We start from the raw sequence: 14,742 nt of genomic DNA on the forward strand, positions 1-14,742 counted from the left end.
AGATATAAGCTATTTTTCAGTCTCTCGGCCCCAGCTTTGATGCACGTGTACTGACCTCCCCTTTTTGGATAGTAGCGGAGTGAACAGGCAGTGGCTCGGGTGGTTGTTGTCCTTGATGATCTTTTTGGCATTCCAAAGGACTGATGGTTTGCTAAACTAGCAAGTCTGTTTGATAAAAAAAAAACATTTTCGTCATTTAGCAGACACTCTAATCAAGAGCGACTTACAGGAGGAATTAGGCTTCATAAGTACCTTGCTTTTACATCGCCATTTCTCTCTATAAGAAAAATGATGGGTAGGCCGTCAATGTAAATAATCATTTGTTCTTAACTGACTTGCCTAGTTAAATAAGGTTAATTAATTTTTTTAAAATGAGCCAATGTGTCATTTATAGGCCTACAGTTTATTGCATTCAGGGCTATGGAGTGGGTGAAGTATAGTGTTGCTATTATGTATTTAGAAATTACACCATATGTAGATTCTACTGACGCCACTGAGTATTCCCAACCCCACTTTTACATTGGCACATAGTATACTTTTTTCTCTATAAGCCAATAGGTATTTCATATACAGTGTATTGCAATGGGGACATGTATTTCACTTTGAAAAAACAAAACAATAAAAAAAACATTTAATGCAATGTCACTTAAATATTAATCATAGTTAATGTTTAGACAATTATTTTTCAAATATGTTGAATAAATACATGGGGGGACTTTTATTATGAACATTTTCTAAATGCCATGATAGGGAAGTACTTTTTTTATGTCACTGACGAGTCGCTGGTAGAAGGATTAGTTACACATATCTTTGTCCAGACTGTAACGTTAGCCACCAAATTTTACGAAATATCTGAAAGGGGACTTCTTAAAAGGTATGTTTTGCAGCATTCACCATTTGTATTTCATGTGGTAGTTGAACTGGATACATACATTTTCGCCCCGAAACTATCTTGCTAGAAAGCTATGGTTAGCTTCTTCTTGCTAGCTAGTTTCCTGGCTGTGGGCGGCTAGGCAGCATTCTCCAGCGTTGCGTGCTGGTAGTTAACAATAATGCACTTACTTTATAGCTACATGGGGCATACTTGATAGATAATCTTTATTCATCCCGGGTGAGGAGATATTGGGCTTCGTTTTTCAGAGCTAAAGATGCGTAGGTAGCTAGTTAATAGCAACTGGCTGTCGAGGCCTTCGGCAAAGGCCCATTCGATGTAACTAGCTACAGTAGCTAACGTTAGCTTGTATCTACGTTGTTCTGGGCTGGTAAACATTATTCTTTCTGTGAGGGACCTCAATTGACATCTAGTTAGCTATTGAATGATTAAAGATGGTAGTTTTTCAGATACACAGTCGTCGAAGGAGACATCCTTCCCAAGGCTCTTCTTTAGGGCCTACACTTTATACCAGGCTGTATCACTGTTTGGCCGGGGTAGGCCGTCATTGTAAATAATAATTTGTTCTTCTCAGACTTGCCTAGTAAAATAACGGTTAAATAAAAATTATACAAAAAAGATATTATAATAAAAAATAAAAACATTGATTTAGAAATCAAATCAAATGATACTTGTCACGTGCGCCGAATACAACAGGTGTGTAGACCTTACCGTGAAATGCTTACTTACAAGCCGTTAACTAACCATGCAGTTCAAGAAATAGTTAACATATTTACTAAAGTAAAAAAAGTAACACAATAAAATTACATAACAATAACGAGGTTATATACCGGGGCTACCGTAACTGAGTGAATGTGCGGGGTTACAGTTTGGTCGAGTTAGTTTGTACATGTAGGTTTGGGGTACGTGACTATGCATAGATATTAAAAAGCGAGTAGCAACAGTGTAAAAACAGGGTGGCCATTTGATTAATTGTTCAGTAGTCTTATAGCTTGGGGTAGAAGCTGAAAAAGGAGCCTTTTGAACATAGACTTAGTGCTCCATTATCCCGCGGTAGCAAAGAGAAGTCTATGACTTGGGTGACTGGAGTCTTTGACACTTTTTTTGGGCCCTTCCTCTGACACTGCCTACTATATAGGTTGCCTTAGACATGTTTATGTTACAACATCAGTTGAAATTACTGAACACCATTTTCCCCCAATTTCAGAATAAACTTCTCTGTGCCCTGACAGTTTGAGGATGGAGGACAGTGAGGGTCACAGCTCTGCACACCAAGGATCTGGTGATGGTGCAACGAGCACTATGAACTTATATGCCACTCTGGGGCTCTCTCCAGAAGACGTGGATGCTCTGGCCCAGATTCCAGAGAATGAGATCAGTGTGGAGACGTTGCCTTATCTGATAATGAAACTGAAGGCCAGTCGAGCCAAGCAAGAGGAGCAGGGACAGGCCTCCCCAAAGGGAGACAGCTGTCAGGAGGATACAGATGATGGAGACCTTAGCAAACAGGACAGTCCCCCTGCTGTCCCTCGCAGGTCAAACAGCCACTGTGACACTGATTATACGAGAGAGGAGATTCACAGTCGACCAGAGCGGACTGAGGCAAGGAGAGGTTCCCGTCACACTAGGCCCTCAATGGAAAAACCATCCGACAGCCAGCAAAAGATTCCTTTCTCCTATCAAGTGGATGATTTTCATGGAGTTGTGCCCAAGGTTTACCCACACACATGCTCTCTATGCTTATGCATGTTGAATTCTAATAAGGTAAGCTTTGTTATATTTCAAAACTCGTGCTGTTGGACTGTTTATATATATTTTTAATCAGAACACTCAACCTTCCACAATGGCAGTAAATTTAGCTTAATATGTTTTTTTGTTTTTTTTCACAGACATGGAAGGAACATCTCAATGGATTACGACATGCGGAGGGCTGTCAAGAACTCTCGCGTCTGTAAGTGTTTTCATGCAAAGTAAAACATTTAGAAATTTTACTATAAAAGGTCACAAAATCAATTGAGATATTTTCTATAACAAGGTTTTATTTCAATTTGTTTTTTCTTTGTTTTTGTTTCTTTACAGATATCCAGATTGGAAAAAACATGATGCTCGGAAGGAAATGTTAGGGAAAACATGAAATTAAGCTTTACGTTGAAAACAGGCATGTCATGATGTAAAACCATTAGCTGTTCCTCTTCTTACTTAGCACTGTTTACGTTATCTTCCAGGTCCAACTCCATTCCAAGTAGAGATGCTATTTCAACCGCCCAGAAGTCTGCATCAGAAAGACACTATTTGAAACCCAGGGTAATGATGCCCCTTTTGTGACAATATTCTCTTATAAATAGAGCATTTTTAATTCACTTATGTTTATTTGCTTAAAGCTGCATGCTTGAATGTATTTCCATTTTACTTCAGGCTGGCACGAAGGTGGTGGTCACAAAATTTCCCCATGGCTCTGTTTGTGTTGAAGACTTGATGACTTTGGCCAAGCCATTCGGCACGGTTGTAAAACATCTGGTGTTCCCCTGCAAGGTAAGTTACACAAATTGATGATAAAAACCAAGTAATGAACACTCTAAACTCTTAAACATGCACTATGCAGAAATTGCTCCGCCATTTCCTGGTTGCTAAAATTAATAGTTCACCTAATTTCAGTGTATGTGACAAAACAATTAAGTATAGTGTAGAGAATCATTGTACCATCTAAACCTCTGTGAAAAATTTATTTTCAATAACCAAAAATATTTGCAGTTCTAACACCAATACTAACCTACTGTATGCTACATACTTAATGAGTGCATAGGACAGGGCGGCAGGGTAGTCTAGTGGTTAGAGCGTTGGGCTAGTAACCGAAAGGTTGCAATTTCGAATCCCCGAGCTGACATGGTACAAATCTGGCGTTCTGCCCCTGAACAAGGCAGTAAAATGTCTAGCTAGTCATTTGTTATGCTAACAAGCTAGCAAGAGGTTGCATAGCAATAGCATCAACTTCCGGTAGACAGGCGAAGCGCTAGTACGCACAACTGAAACGATAGCATTCGTTTATAGTATACTAAAATTAACTAATTGTATATTTTTTTAAATATTTATTTTACCTTTATTTAACTAGGCAAGTCAGTTAAGAACAAATTCTTATTTTCTTATTTTCAATGACTGCCTAGGAACAGTGGGTTGTTCCTAGGCTGTCATTGAAAATAAGAATTTGTTCTTAACTGACTTGCCTAGTTAAATAAAGGTAAAATAAATATTTTAAAAAATATACAATTAGTTAATTTTATTCTGCGCTCTGGCACACGCAGACGAGAGTCGGATAAATTTTTTTGTCACGTGCCAAATACAACAGACCTTACAGTGAAATGCTTACTTACAAGCCCTTAACCAACAGTGCTCTGAAATCTCTGTACAGTTTATGACCATTGCAATAAATAATACAAAGTCCACCTTTTTAACATGTAGCATTTCACTATCCCTCGGTTGATGAGAAACTTCACTGGTCATGGTGGCTCTACTACTATCGCTTCTTCCCCGCTACTCGATCCTTCCAATTATCTCATCACCTCCAGATAGGATACACGCTGGACACTCCTTACCCTTTCCACCTCATTCTCCTTCACCCTAACAGGACACTTCAAGAATTCAGGCGCATGTTCACCTCCACAGTTGAAGCATTTCCCTTCATCTGGCATACAATATTCTTCCCTTCTGCACACGCTTGACACATGACCAAATCTTTTACATTTGTGAAACTGAAGGGTCTTGTGCACAAAATCTCTTACAGGGCATCTCATGAATCCTAACTTTATTTGAGATAGGAGAGACTCTTCATCAAAGAACAGTAGCATGGATGAAGTCTGTTTCTTTTCTCCGTCCACCATACAGGTCAGGCGACGTGGACCAACTATTCCATCGATGTCTTCAGTTATGTCCTCTGCCTTTATGTTTTGCGCCACCCCAGAAATAATCACCTTGCTAGGCACCCTGCTACAAAAATCCATACAGGAAATATTCCACTCCGATATCTTAAAACACGCTTATTCTTGCGACTCCAGACTTTCCTCCAACACATTCCAGATTTTCCTGGAGACGTAAACGGATTTCCCAAGTAGCATTGATCCAAACCCTGACTCGGACCAAAAACGAGTCTAGTGGTTCCTGTTTTCCAACATAGCTTTGCTACTCTTGTTTCCCTTTTTCTTCGCCACTAACCCACTCATTCTTACTTTCTGTACTATTAGCTTCACTCTACTCAGTTTCCGCCATCTTCCATCCTCAGTCACTCTAGCTTCGCCTTTGGCTGCATATTTGCATTAACAGCCCTAAAAGCACAGAGATAGTGTACACTGCTTGTATACTTTGTATTTTGGCGAAGTTAGTACGACATCCGGGAACTTTTGGTATACTAACTATATCCATGCTATGACCAATAAGCATACTATATTCTCAATTCACGTCACAAATAGTGCAGTTAGTATGAGTATTCAAAACACAGCGTTTGTCTTTTCAGCTATTTGAAGCTGGTGTACAAAACCGAAGGTAAAAGAGGAAACTTAAACCGAGGAAGCATAGAAATGTTCTATGTGCCCTATATCTACTGCTTCTTAGACTTGCTTTCAATGAGAATGACACAGATATATCTAATTTCTATGTGAATTTGGTTGGGTTGCCCAAAAAGTTAAATTTTGCAGCTTTAACATTCTCTCTCTCTCAAAATCTGTAGTTGAATGTTTTGGATGATTCACTGTTGTATTTGTTTGTTACAGGGATTCCTGGAGTTTGGTTCTCACAAAGAGGCAGTCAATATGGTGAATCACTTCAGTGAAAAGCAAGCTTTCGTGAAGGGATATAAGTTGAATCTGTACTTGTCACCTATGGTGTGCAGTATTCATGTAAGTGCACCTGCCTCTTAAAAAGTTTGAGATTCTGTGTTCTTAATCAGAGATCGCAGTATGAGCTTGTTTTTTCCTTTAGCCGCCAAGGTTGGATGAACCAACAGAAAAACGGCCGACCAAACAAGCTACCAATACAGTGGTTTGTTTTTCCCGCCTACCTCCTGGGAAGGAAAGAGAATCTGAGATTCTTGATCTCGCCAAGATGTTTGGGGATGTGCGGCATTCAACATTTTCAAGTGATCAGGTAAGGTTCGGGCAATATGGAATTAAAGTGTGGTCAATCATATTCTGCAAATATCTGGTGATTTCAAATAGACAACAATTATTAAAACAATTTACTCCAAAACCTTCATTATGCAGCACCATATTTAGCTTCGTCTAATGAATTCTCCCTTATTCATCTGCAGGCCCTGATTGAGATGGTAGATTGGAAGGATGCTGACATTATGGTGAAGTACTACCACTCCAACCCCCTAAAGATCAGTGGAAAGAGTGTCAAAGTATACTTGTCACTGAAACGCCTGAGGTAAGTAAGAGTCTTTCAACTGGGGCTATTGCGGCCAGACCGATTTTCCTGTGGGACTCATCAGGAAGTATGTCTCAGGGAAGTTTACCTCAATGGTTTTTGCCTTGTAGAGAAAGTCCTGACTCCACCACATCCAGAAGAGCAGATTCCAGTAAAGGCCGCAGCAGCAGACACAAGAGTGAGGAGACTTGCAAGACCTCAAACTCCACAAACAAAGAGAAACCCAGTACAGGCAAACAACCTGCCGAGAAAGTGATGGAACAAGGAGAAGGTCAACAAAGCACCTCAGAGGAGGTCAAGGAAGTGGTCAAGCAGGACATCGAGGAGATGGTCAAGGAGGAGGACGTTGATTTGGAAAACAAAGATCTGGACGAAGAGATTATCCAGGTGGAAGCTAAACAAAGCTTGTTAGATGATGAGAATGGAGCTGGTGTTGATACTAAAGACCCTGCTCCTTCTAAAAGTGCCTCTCTGGTGGCTGATTCTAAAGATAAGGGGGAACCCGAAATCTCAGAACTTTTGGCAGACGATACCTTGGAGGATTGTGACATCAAGGCCGCCGATGATCCAGCTCTGTGTGATGCTGACGTCTCAATGGAGAACATGGTGGAACAGGAGAGCTTTCAAGAAGATGTAAGAAATTCTTGTCATTCATATTTGTGACCGGAACCAACAAAAGGCATATTGTTCCCAGAATTGAAAATAAGTTTGTCAAGTAACCAAGATGTGGGTTCCTAGCAATGGCTTCTTAAAGCATGTGTGCTTCAACTCTTCAACTTGGTTGAAGTTCTGGGAGCATTCCTGAGAATGTAGTTTGGTTGAGTGAGATCCTCCACTGATCAGTTGAAACAGATGTGGCCATCTATTGCCTAGAACCACTGAAATCTGGCAGAAGTTTCAGTGGCAAATAAAATGTATCTGACACTTCAGATTGAACCTCGTCAATCTAGACAAACAGTCAAGATGTTTTCTGTGACTCATGTCAGCAATGCCCGGTTTGACTCATGGCTTGTTGGAATATTGAGTTTGCTTGATACCATAGCCTGCTATTTACAGTGCCTTCAGAAAGTATTCATGCACCTTGAACTATTCCACATTTTGTTGTTACAGTCTGAATTTAAAATGTATTACATTAGTCTCACACATCTACACACAATACGCATTATGACAAAGTGAAAGCATGTTTTTATAAATGTTTGCAAATTTGTTTAAAAATTAAATACATATCTAATTTACATAAGTATTCACACCCCTGAGTCTGTTAGAATCACCTTTCTGGATAAGTCTCTCACATTTTCACACCTGGATTGTACAATATTGGCACATAATTATTTAAGCTCTGGCAAGTTGGTTGTTGATCATGGCTAGACAGACATTTTCAAGACTTGCCATAGATTTTCAAGCAGATTTAAGTAAAAACTGTTACTAGGCCACTCAGGAACATTCCATTTTGTCTTGGTAAGCAACTCCAGTGTAGATTTGGCCTTGTGTTTTAGGGTATTGTCCTGCTGAAAGGTGAATTTCTCCCCATGTCTGTTGGAAAGCAGACTGAACCAGGTTTTCCTCTTGGATTTTGCCTGTGCTTAGCTCTAAGCAGTGCCTTTTTATCCTTAACTCCCTAGACCTTGACAAGGATACTCGTAACATGATGCCTCCACCACCATGCTTGAAAATATGACGTGGTCCTCAGTTAATTTCTTTGCCTTATTGCAAACAGGATTAATGTTTTAGAATATTTTTATTCTGTACAGGCTTCCTTATTTTCACTGTCATTTAGGTTAGTATTGTGGCGTAACTACAATGTTGTTGATCCATCCTCAGTTGTCTCCAATCACAGCAATTAAACACTAACTGTTTTTGTCACCAATATTCCATAGTGAAATCCCTGAGCTATTTCCTTCCACTGAGTTAGACTGGGTGTATTGCTACGCAAGTGTAATTAATAACTTCACCATGCTCAAAGGGATATTCAATGTCAGATTTTTTAACTTTTTTTTTTACCCACCTACCAATTGGTGCCCTTATTTGCGAGGCATTGGATGACATCCCTGGTCTTGGTTTGTAATTCACTGCTCGACTGAGGGACCTTACAATTATCTTCATGTGTGGCGTACAGAGATGGGGTAGTCATTAAAAAAAGTCCATGCAAGTTATTTGACATGTTAGGCACAATTCTACTCCTGAACTTTAGGCTTGCCATTAACAAAACATTTAAATACTTACTGGACACAAGACATTTCAGCTTTTAAAATGTTTTATTTGTAATAATGTCTAAAACCATAATTTCACTTTGACATGGGGTATTTTGTGTAGGCCAGTGACACACTCTAAATGTAATCCGTTTTAAATTCAGGCTAACACAACAATGGATAAAGTCTAGGGGTGTGAATACTTTCTGAAGGCACTGTATGTAGGCTATATGATTTGCTCAGGGGCTATTAATTCCATCAGTTTTATGAGTGCCCTACAAATCAGATGGAGATCAGCTTTGAAGGATCTCCTTACGTTCCATGGTTTAATATCAAAGGTTATAGAGCCATCTCTGTACAAGCTCCAATTGTTTCCAGAAAACCTAGACTGACCGTAGTAATCCAGAACAGGCGCTTAATCACTCAAAAGTCAGCCAAACATTGTTGAACTGCATTGTTGGTTAAGGGATTGTAAGTAAGCATTTCAAGGTTAGGTCTACACCTGTGTTCGGCACATGTGACAAATACAATTCGATTTGATCAATTAGACATGCTTATTTGTTCAGCCTTAGCGTGGTTAAAACCTGGCCTGACCAAGAGGTTTGAATAACTTTGGATATTTAAGCTGTCAATGTCATTTGTAATAGTGCAGCCACAGAGTTCACTTCCTAGCTTTGTGACATGGATCTTTATCATACTTCAGTACTATTGAATACAGTGTTGCATACTTTTATGTTCAGTGTTTGAAATGCTTTTGACAGTTTCCCATTGCAACCTCACATATTTGTGAGATTCATAATGGTTTTGGTGCAGCACTGTGGACCTTAACTCAAATGCTTTAACTTATTGATGTTGTGGACTTATTTCCAACAGGACAATATGGATGACATGGATTTCCCTGAGAATATGGATGACTTCGTTACATTGGATGAACTTGACGACAGTACTGGAGGAGACACACCGCTGGGTAAGCAATGAATGATGCAAAACATTCTTACTTGGCAGCAATGGACAAAAACAAGTATTACAGTTGTCTAGCCTGTGTGGATAATTTCCAGATAATTTATAGTAATTACTTTTTGTTTTTATTTGCAGAGTCAAAGGATGCTTCATGGGTTGGTATTCCTCCATATCGAGTAGTTGGAATGTGTCAAACGTGTAGAAAAGTTGTTTTTATTGATAGTCGGTTAAAATTGTTTTCTACAGGATGGAAAAGTTGTCCAAATTAGCCCAATTAGAAAGGGCTATGGAAATGTGGAGGTGGCCCTATTGAAACTGGCAGAGCGGGCAAACGTGAAAGTTGTAAACCATTCCATATCCTTCCTCAGACAGGAGGTATGTTCATAATTATGTTACTTGCAGATATGTTATTTTGGGGATCAGTGTTTTATTTTGTATGGTACTTATCTAGTTTTCTTCATGGGATGGAAATGTTGTCAAAGCAACAGTGGTGAATAATTTGACATTCATGTAGTTCGGCATACAGGAAGGAGTTTATTTACTCAACCCCTGATTTGTGCAAACGTTTGCTGTCTTTGTTTTTATGATATAGCTTTTTCTATATTTTCAGGCATGGTTAGAGCTTGAATCTACCGAGGAAGTACGTGAAATGGTGAAATTCTACAAAGGAAACGGACAGTTGTTGAGGAAACATGTTAATGTTAGCATGTGCTTTTCACGGAAAGAGTTGGAGGTGGGTTTGGTGTCTGCTAAATGGTGTAGTATGCATTATGCATCTGATGAAATAATTGAGTTGCAGTGCAGTCAAAAGTATTCAGACTCATTGACTTTTTCGACATTTTGCTACGTTACAGCCTTTTACTAAAATTGATTCAATTGTTTTTTCCCCTCAAGTACAACACACAATGACAAAGCAAAAACTGTTTTTTAGATTTTTTTAAACTAATTTAAACAAAAAAAATGAAGTCACATTTACTTATGTATTCAGACCCTTTACTGAGTACTTTGTTGAAGCACCTTTGGCAGTGATTACAGCCTCAAGTCTTCTTGGGTGTGACGCTACAAGCTAGGCACACCTGTATTTGGGGAGTTTCTCCCATTCTCCTCATCAGATCCTCTCAAGCTCTGTCAAGTTGGATGTGGAGCGTCGCTGCACAGAGCTGTTCGAATCGGGTTCAAGTCTGTGCTCTGGCTGGGCCACTCAAGGACATTCAGAGACTTGGCCTGAAACCACTCCTGCTTTGTCTTGGCTGTGTGCTTAGGGTCGTTGTCCTGTTGGAAGGTGAACCTTCACCCCAGTCTGAGGTCCTGAGCGCTCTGGAGCAGATTTTCATCAAGTCTCTCTCTGTACTTTGCTCCATTCATCTTTCCCTCGATTGTGACTAGTCTCCTAGTCCCTGCCGCTGAAAAACATCCCACTAGCATGAATCTGCCACCACCATGCTTCACTGTAGGGGTTCCTCCAGATGTGACACTTGGAATTCAGGCCAAAGAGTTCAATCTTGATTTCATCTGGACTGAGAATTATTTAGGTGTTTTTTTTGCAAACCATGCTATCTCTCATGTGTCTCTTTCTGAGGAGTGGCTTCAATCTGGCCACTCTACCATAAAGGCATGATTGGTGGAGTGCTGCAGAGATGGTTGTCCTTCTGGAAGGTTTTCCCATCTCCACAGAGGTCTTGGTCACCTCCCTGACCAAGACCCTTCTCCCCGAATTGCTCAGTTTGGCAGGGCGGCCAGCTCTAGGAAGAGTCTTGGTGCTTCCAAACTTCTTCCATTGAAGAATGATTTAAGGCCACTGTGTTCTCTGGGACCTTCTTGGGATGCTTCAGAAATGTTTTGTTACACTTGTCCAGATCTGTGTGTCGACACAATCCTGTCTCGGAGTTCGCCAGACAATTCCTTCAACCTCAGCTTGGTTTTTGCTCTGATATGCACAGTCAACAGTGGGACCTTATCTAGACCGGTGAGTGCCTTTCCAAATCATGTCCAATCAATGGAGTCCACCTGTGGTAAATTCAAATCAAGTTGAATAAACATCTCAAGAATGATCAATGGAAACAGGATGCACCTGAGATCAAATTTGAGTCTCATAGCAAAGGGTCTGAATACTTAAGTAAAAAATGTATTTCAGTTTATATTTAATAAAATTGCAAACATATCTAAACCTGTTTTTGCTTTGTCATTATGGGGTATTGTGTATAGATTGAGGGGGGGGGGTATTTTAGAGTAAGGCGGTAACATAACAAAATGTGGAAAGTAAAGGGGTCTGAATACTTGCCAAATGCACTGTATTATAAACTAAACTACAGACCTAGTCAATATTTGTGTAATGTGACTTTGTTTCTGTCAATGCAGAGTCCTAGTGGGAGATCCATCTACATTTGTATGCTTCCACTCCAGAAGTACTCTGACGTCTCTCTTTTACGACTTGCCCAGCCTTTCGGGAAAATCACTGGCTATAATTTGAACTGGCGTCATGGAAAGGTAAAGTTTCACCTGCCCATTTTGTTTTTCTATTAATGAAGGACTTTCACATGGATGTTTTTTATTTTCTTTCAGTGTTATATCCAGTTGGAGAGCGTGGAAGCCGCTCAGAAAATGGTGAAGTACTTCCAACGTCCACACAAGTTCTACGGGACCCTGTTAAGGGTCAGTTTGTGCAAAAAGGGAGACTCCCTAATATACTGGTAAATAATTTTAATGACCCTAAGTATATGCAGTAGAGTAGATGATAGAAATGATAGTTAGACTAAATGGAATTTGAAGACTGGATACTGCATTCTATGTCCACTGCCAGTTCAATTGATTGGAATTTATTGGAAGAATATACAACCAAAGAATAATCTGATAAAGAATGTTGTGATCTATGGTTCAACTGGACTGTATGAGGGCTGTGTCTAAGTAAACTTTCATGATATAGTACTCCATGACATATTCTGCCCTCCTGATTACAGGAAGCCTCCAGTCAAATATGAGCTGTGGTTGTCCAGTCAGAAAGACAGAAGATCAAGAGATCATCATGGAGATGAAAAGACTAATGGCCAGTCAACCAAAAGCCCCTATCCAGAGGTGAAAGATAGTTATTGCTATGTTTTTGTTTCCTTAATTTAAACAAGGTGAAATATTGCCTTGTTAGTTAAATGCTAGCTGAATATTTATGTATTTAATTTTGGCATGTCCGTGAACAATCCTTTTACAGTTACTGGTTATTCATTAAGTAATCAGTTGGTGTTGGTCTCTCAGGCTAAGTAGAAGAAATGAGTAAAATACATGATTGTGTTTGTATGGCCAGGATGTCCAGAGCCCTGTGTCTGACAGTGAGGGGGTCTGTGGGGACCCTGAGGGTGATGAAGCCAGTGGTGTGGAAGCTCTCCCAGAGGGAGAGGAGAAGCAGCAGGAGGAGGAGGAGGAGAAGCAGCAGCAGCAGGAGGAGGAGAAGCAGCAGCAGGAGGAGGAGAAGCAGCAGCAGGAGGAGGAGGAGAAGCAGCAGCAGGAGGAGGAGGAGAAGCAGCAGCAGGAGGAGGAGGAGAAGCAGCAGGAGGAGGAGGAGAAGCAGCAGCAGCAGGAGGAGGAGGAGAAGCAGCAGCAGCAGGTGGAGGAGAAGCAGCAGCAGGTGGAGGAGAAGCAGCAGCAGCAGCAGGAGGAGAAGAAGAAGAAGAAGAAGAAGCAGGAGGAACCTCTGGGTCCTTATCAACCTGACAACCCTGTTGGTAAGATGCTAGAGAAACTGACTTATGTTTGTGTGGCTGCCTATTTTTATTATCAGGTGTGACCGGGATCTGCTTAAGAGCTTTTAGTGCCATATTGTGATAACAACCCTTTCACTCTCCTTTTAATTGCAGGGTTAGATTATCTGGTGCCAAGGACTGGATTCTTCTGCAAGCTGTGCAACATCTTCTACAACAATGAGGAAACAGCCAAATCAGTCCACTGTAGCAGTGAGGAACATTATCTGAACCTTAAGGTAATTCTCAACTATGACAAGTCAGTCTTATGAATCATACTTTGGTGTGGTGTTTTTGTAAAAATAAAAAAAATAAAAAAATGGTTCACCTTGGAGGCAAGAACACATTCTCAACATTCCCCAGGCTTCACTGTTAAATGTTAATTGTCAAATATTCATCAATTTCAAGGCAAACCTTGTTTATTTAAAGCTAGTATCACCTGTGCTTGTGGAATCTCGACTATTTGGAAAAATGAGACTTGGATCTGTTTTAGCTGTTCTTGGTAATTGGTTAACATAGATAATGCATTGAAAATGTACACTGATTTTGTTCTCTTTCAGAGAAAGATGGATAAAGAAACAGACCTTATCTGATTGAGGATTGTTGTCCACTTGTAGTCTTCTCAGAGGAAGGCCGTTTTAGTATAAACATTTCTGTCCAGCTTGTTTTTAACATTCCAGTCTTTTTTTTGTTACTGTTAACATTGTTACCCATTTGAAATTAATTAATGCAGCCTATTACGAAATGTAGTCCCATTCTGTGGTTAGGAATAGTACCTGGATTTAGTTTCCTCTTATTGAATAAATAAATGTTGGACTTGTTCTTTGACTTCTGCCGTTACTTTTGTCACCTCTTATGGCTAACATTTACTCTGAACCTACTGCACTTGACAGAGGCCTATGGTTGTTTATGGTCAACTGTCATTTATCAAGGACATGTGGACAGGTTTGGCTTGAACTCCATTCCATAATTTGCCATAACCCAGAGAACCATCTGGTGCTTGACTGTGACAGCAGAGCTGGCTAAGAAGCTTCACCCAGTCTGTGGCAAGGAGCAGCACATCGCTTGAGGAAAAAGACAAATGAGGGAGATCGAACAAACAGGCCTAGACGCTTCTGATAGGGGAGAGTTCAGTGAATGTATTTCATAACATTTTACACAAACTCGAGGCTACAAATGTTGTGCATTTTATATTCAAGCTACCACTGTTTTGGAACACTGCCTTCAGGGAAATGTCATGAAAGCTTGACTCCGGTTATGTAGACAGTGTAATTAGTTCAACCACTGACAATAGTGAAGGGGTGTGTCATGTTATTAGAGTGATGGAGAATGAAAAATAAGTTATCCTATACATATTCTAGTAATTACTATAGAAAACAATCCTAAATGATAGTACAGATATGTCCAGCGGGTAATACTCCTGCACTTCTCCACATGTTCAGACTTTTAGGGCAGGTGTCACAGACGGGGGCTTAGATTATGCCAGGAGTAGGCCTTAATGTGTGCTATTTAAACTAGGACATTTAAATAGCATTCATGAACGTGGCTTAAATTTGGG

The 14,742-nt window shown here is 40.1% G+C and overlaps 1 protein-coding gene across 2 annotated transcripts; it reads left to right on the forward strand.

The window, feature by feature from the left end:
• Nucleotides 1–756: 756 nt before the first annotated feature.
• On the forward strand, nt 757–14,006 carry LOC115134935 (matrin-3-like). Of its 2 annotated transcripts, none has more exons than XM_065023532.1 (20): nt 757–874; nt 2,100–2,656; nt 2,782–2,843; nt 2,972–3,010; nt 3,118–3,196; nt 3,308–3,424; nt 5,653–5,778; nt 5,861–6,025; nt 6,189–6,307; nt 6,418–6,940; nt 9,370–9,463; nt 9,592–9,611; nt 9,703–9,831; nt 10,067–10,189; nt 11,815–11,943; nt 12,019–12,146; nt 12,414–12,528; nt 12,752–13,169; nt 13,302–13,423; nt 13,745–14,006. In XM_065023532.1, the coding sequence occupies exons 2-20, from the start codon at nt 2,132–2,134 to the stop codon at nt 13,775–13,777; spliced, it is 3,066 nt and encodes a 1,021-aa protein (XP_064879604.1). In that variant the 5' UTR covers nt 757–874; nt 2,100–2,131; the 3' UTR covers nt 13,778–14,006. The 2 variants fall into 2 exon arrangements, with proteins under 2 accessions (XP_064879604.1, XP_064879605.1); XM_065023533.1 differs by having other exon boundaries at nt 2,125–2,656.
• Nucleotides 14,007–14,742: the final 736 nt, after the last annotated feature.

This window comes from Oncorhynchus nerka, linkage group LG10 (assembly GCF_034236695.1).
Source record: "Oncorhynchus nerka isolate Pitt River linkage group LG10, Oner_Uvic_2.0, whole genome shotgun sequence".
Lineage (NCBI taxonomy): Eukaryota > Metazoa > Chordata > Actinopteri > Salmoniformes > Salmonidae > Oncorhynchus > Oncorhynchus nerka.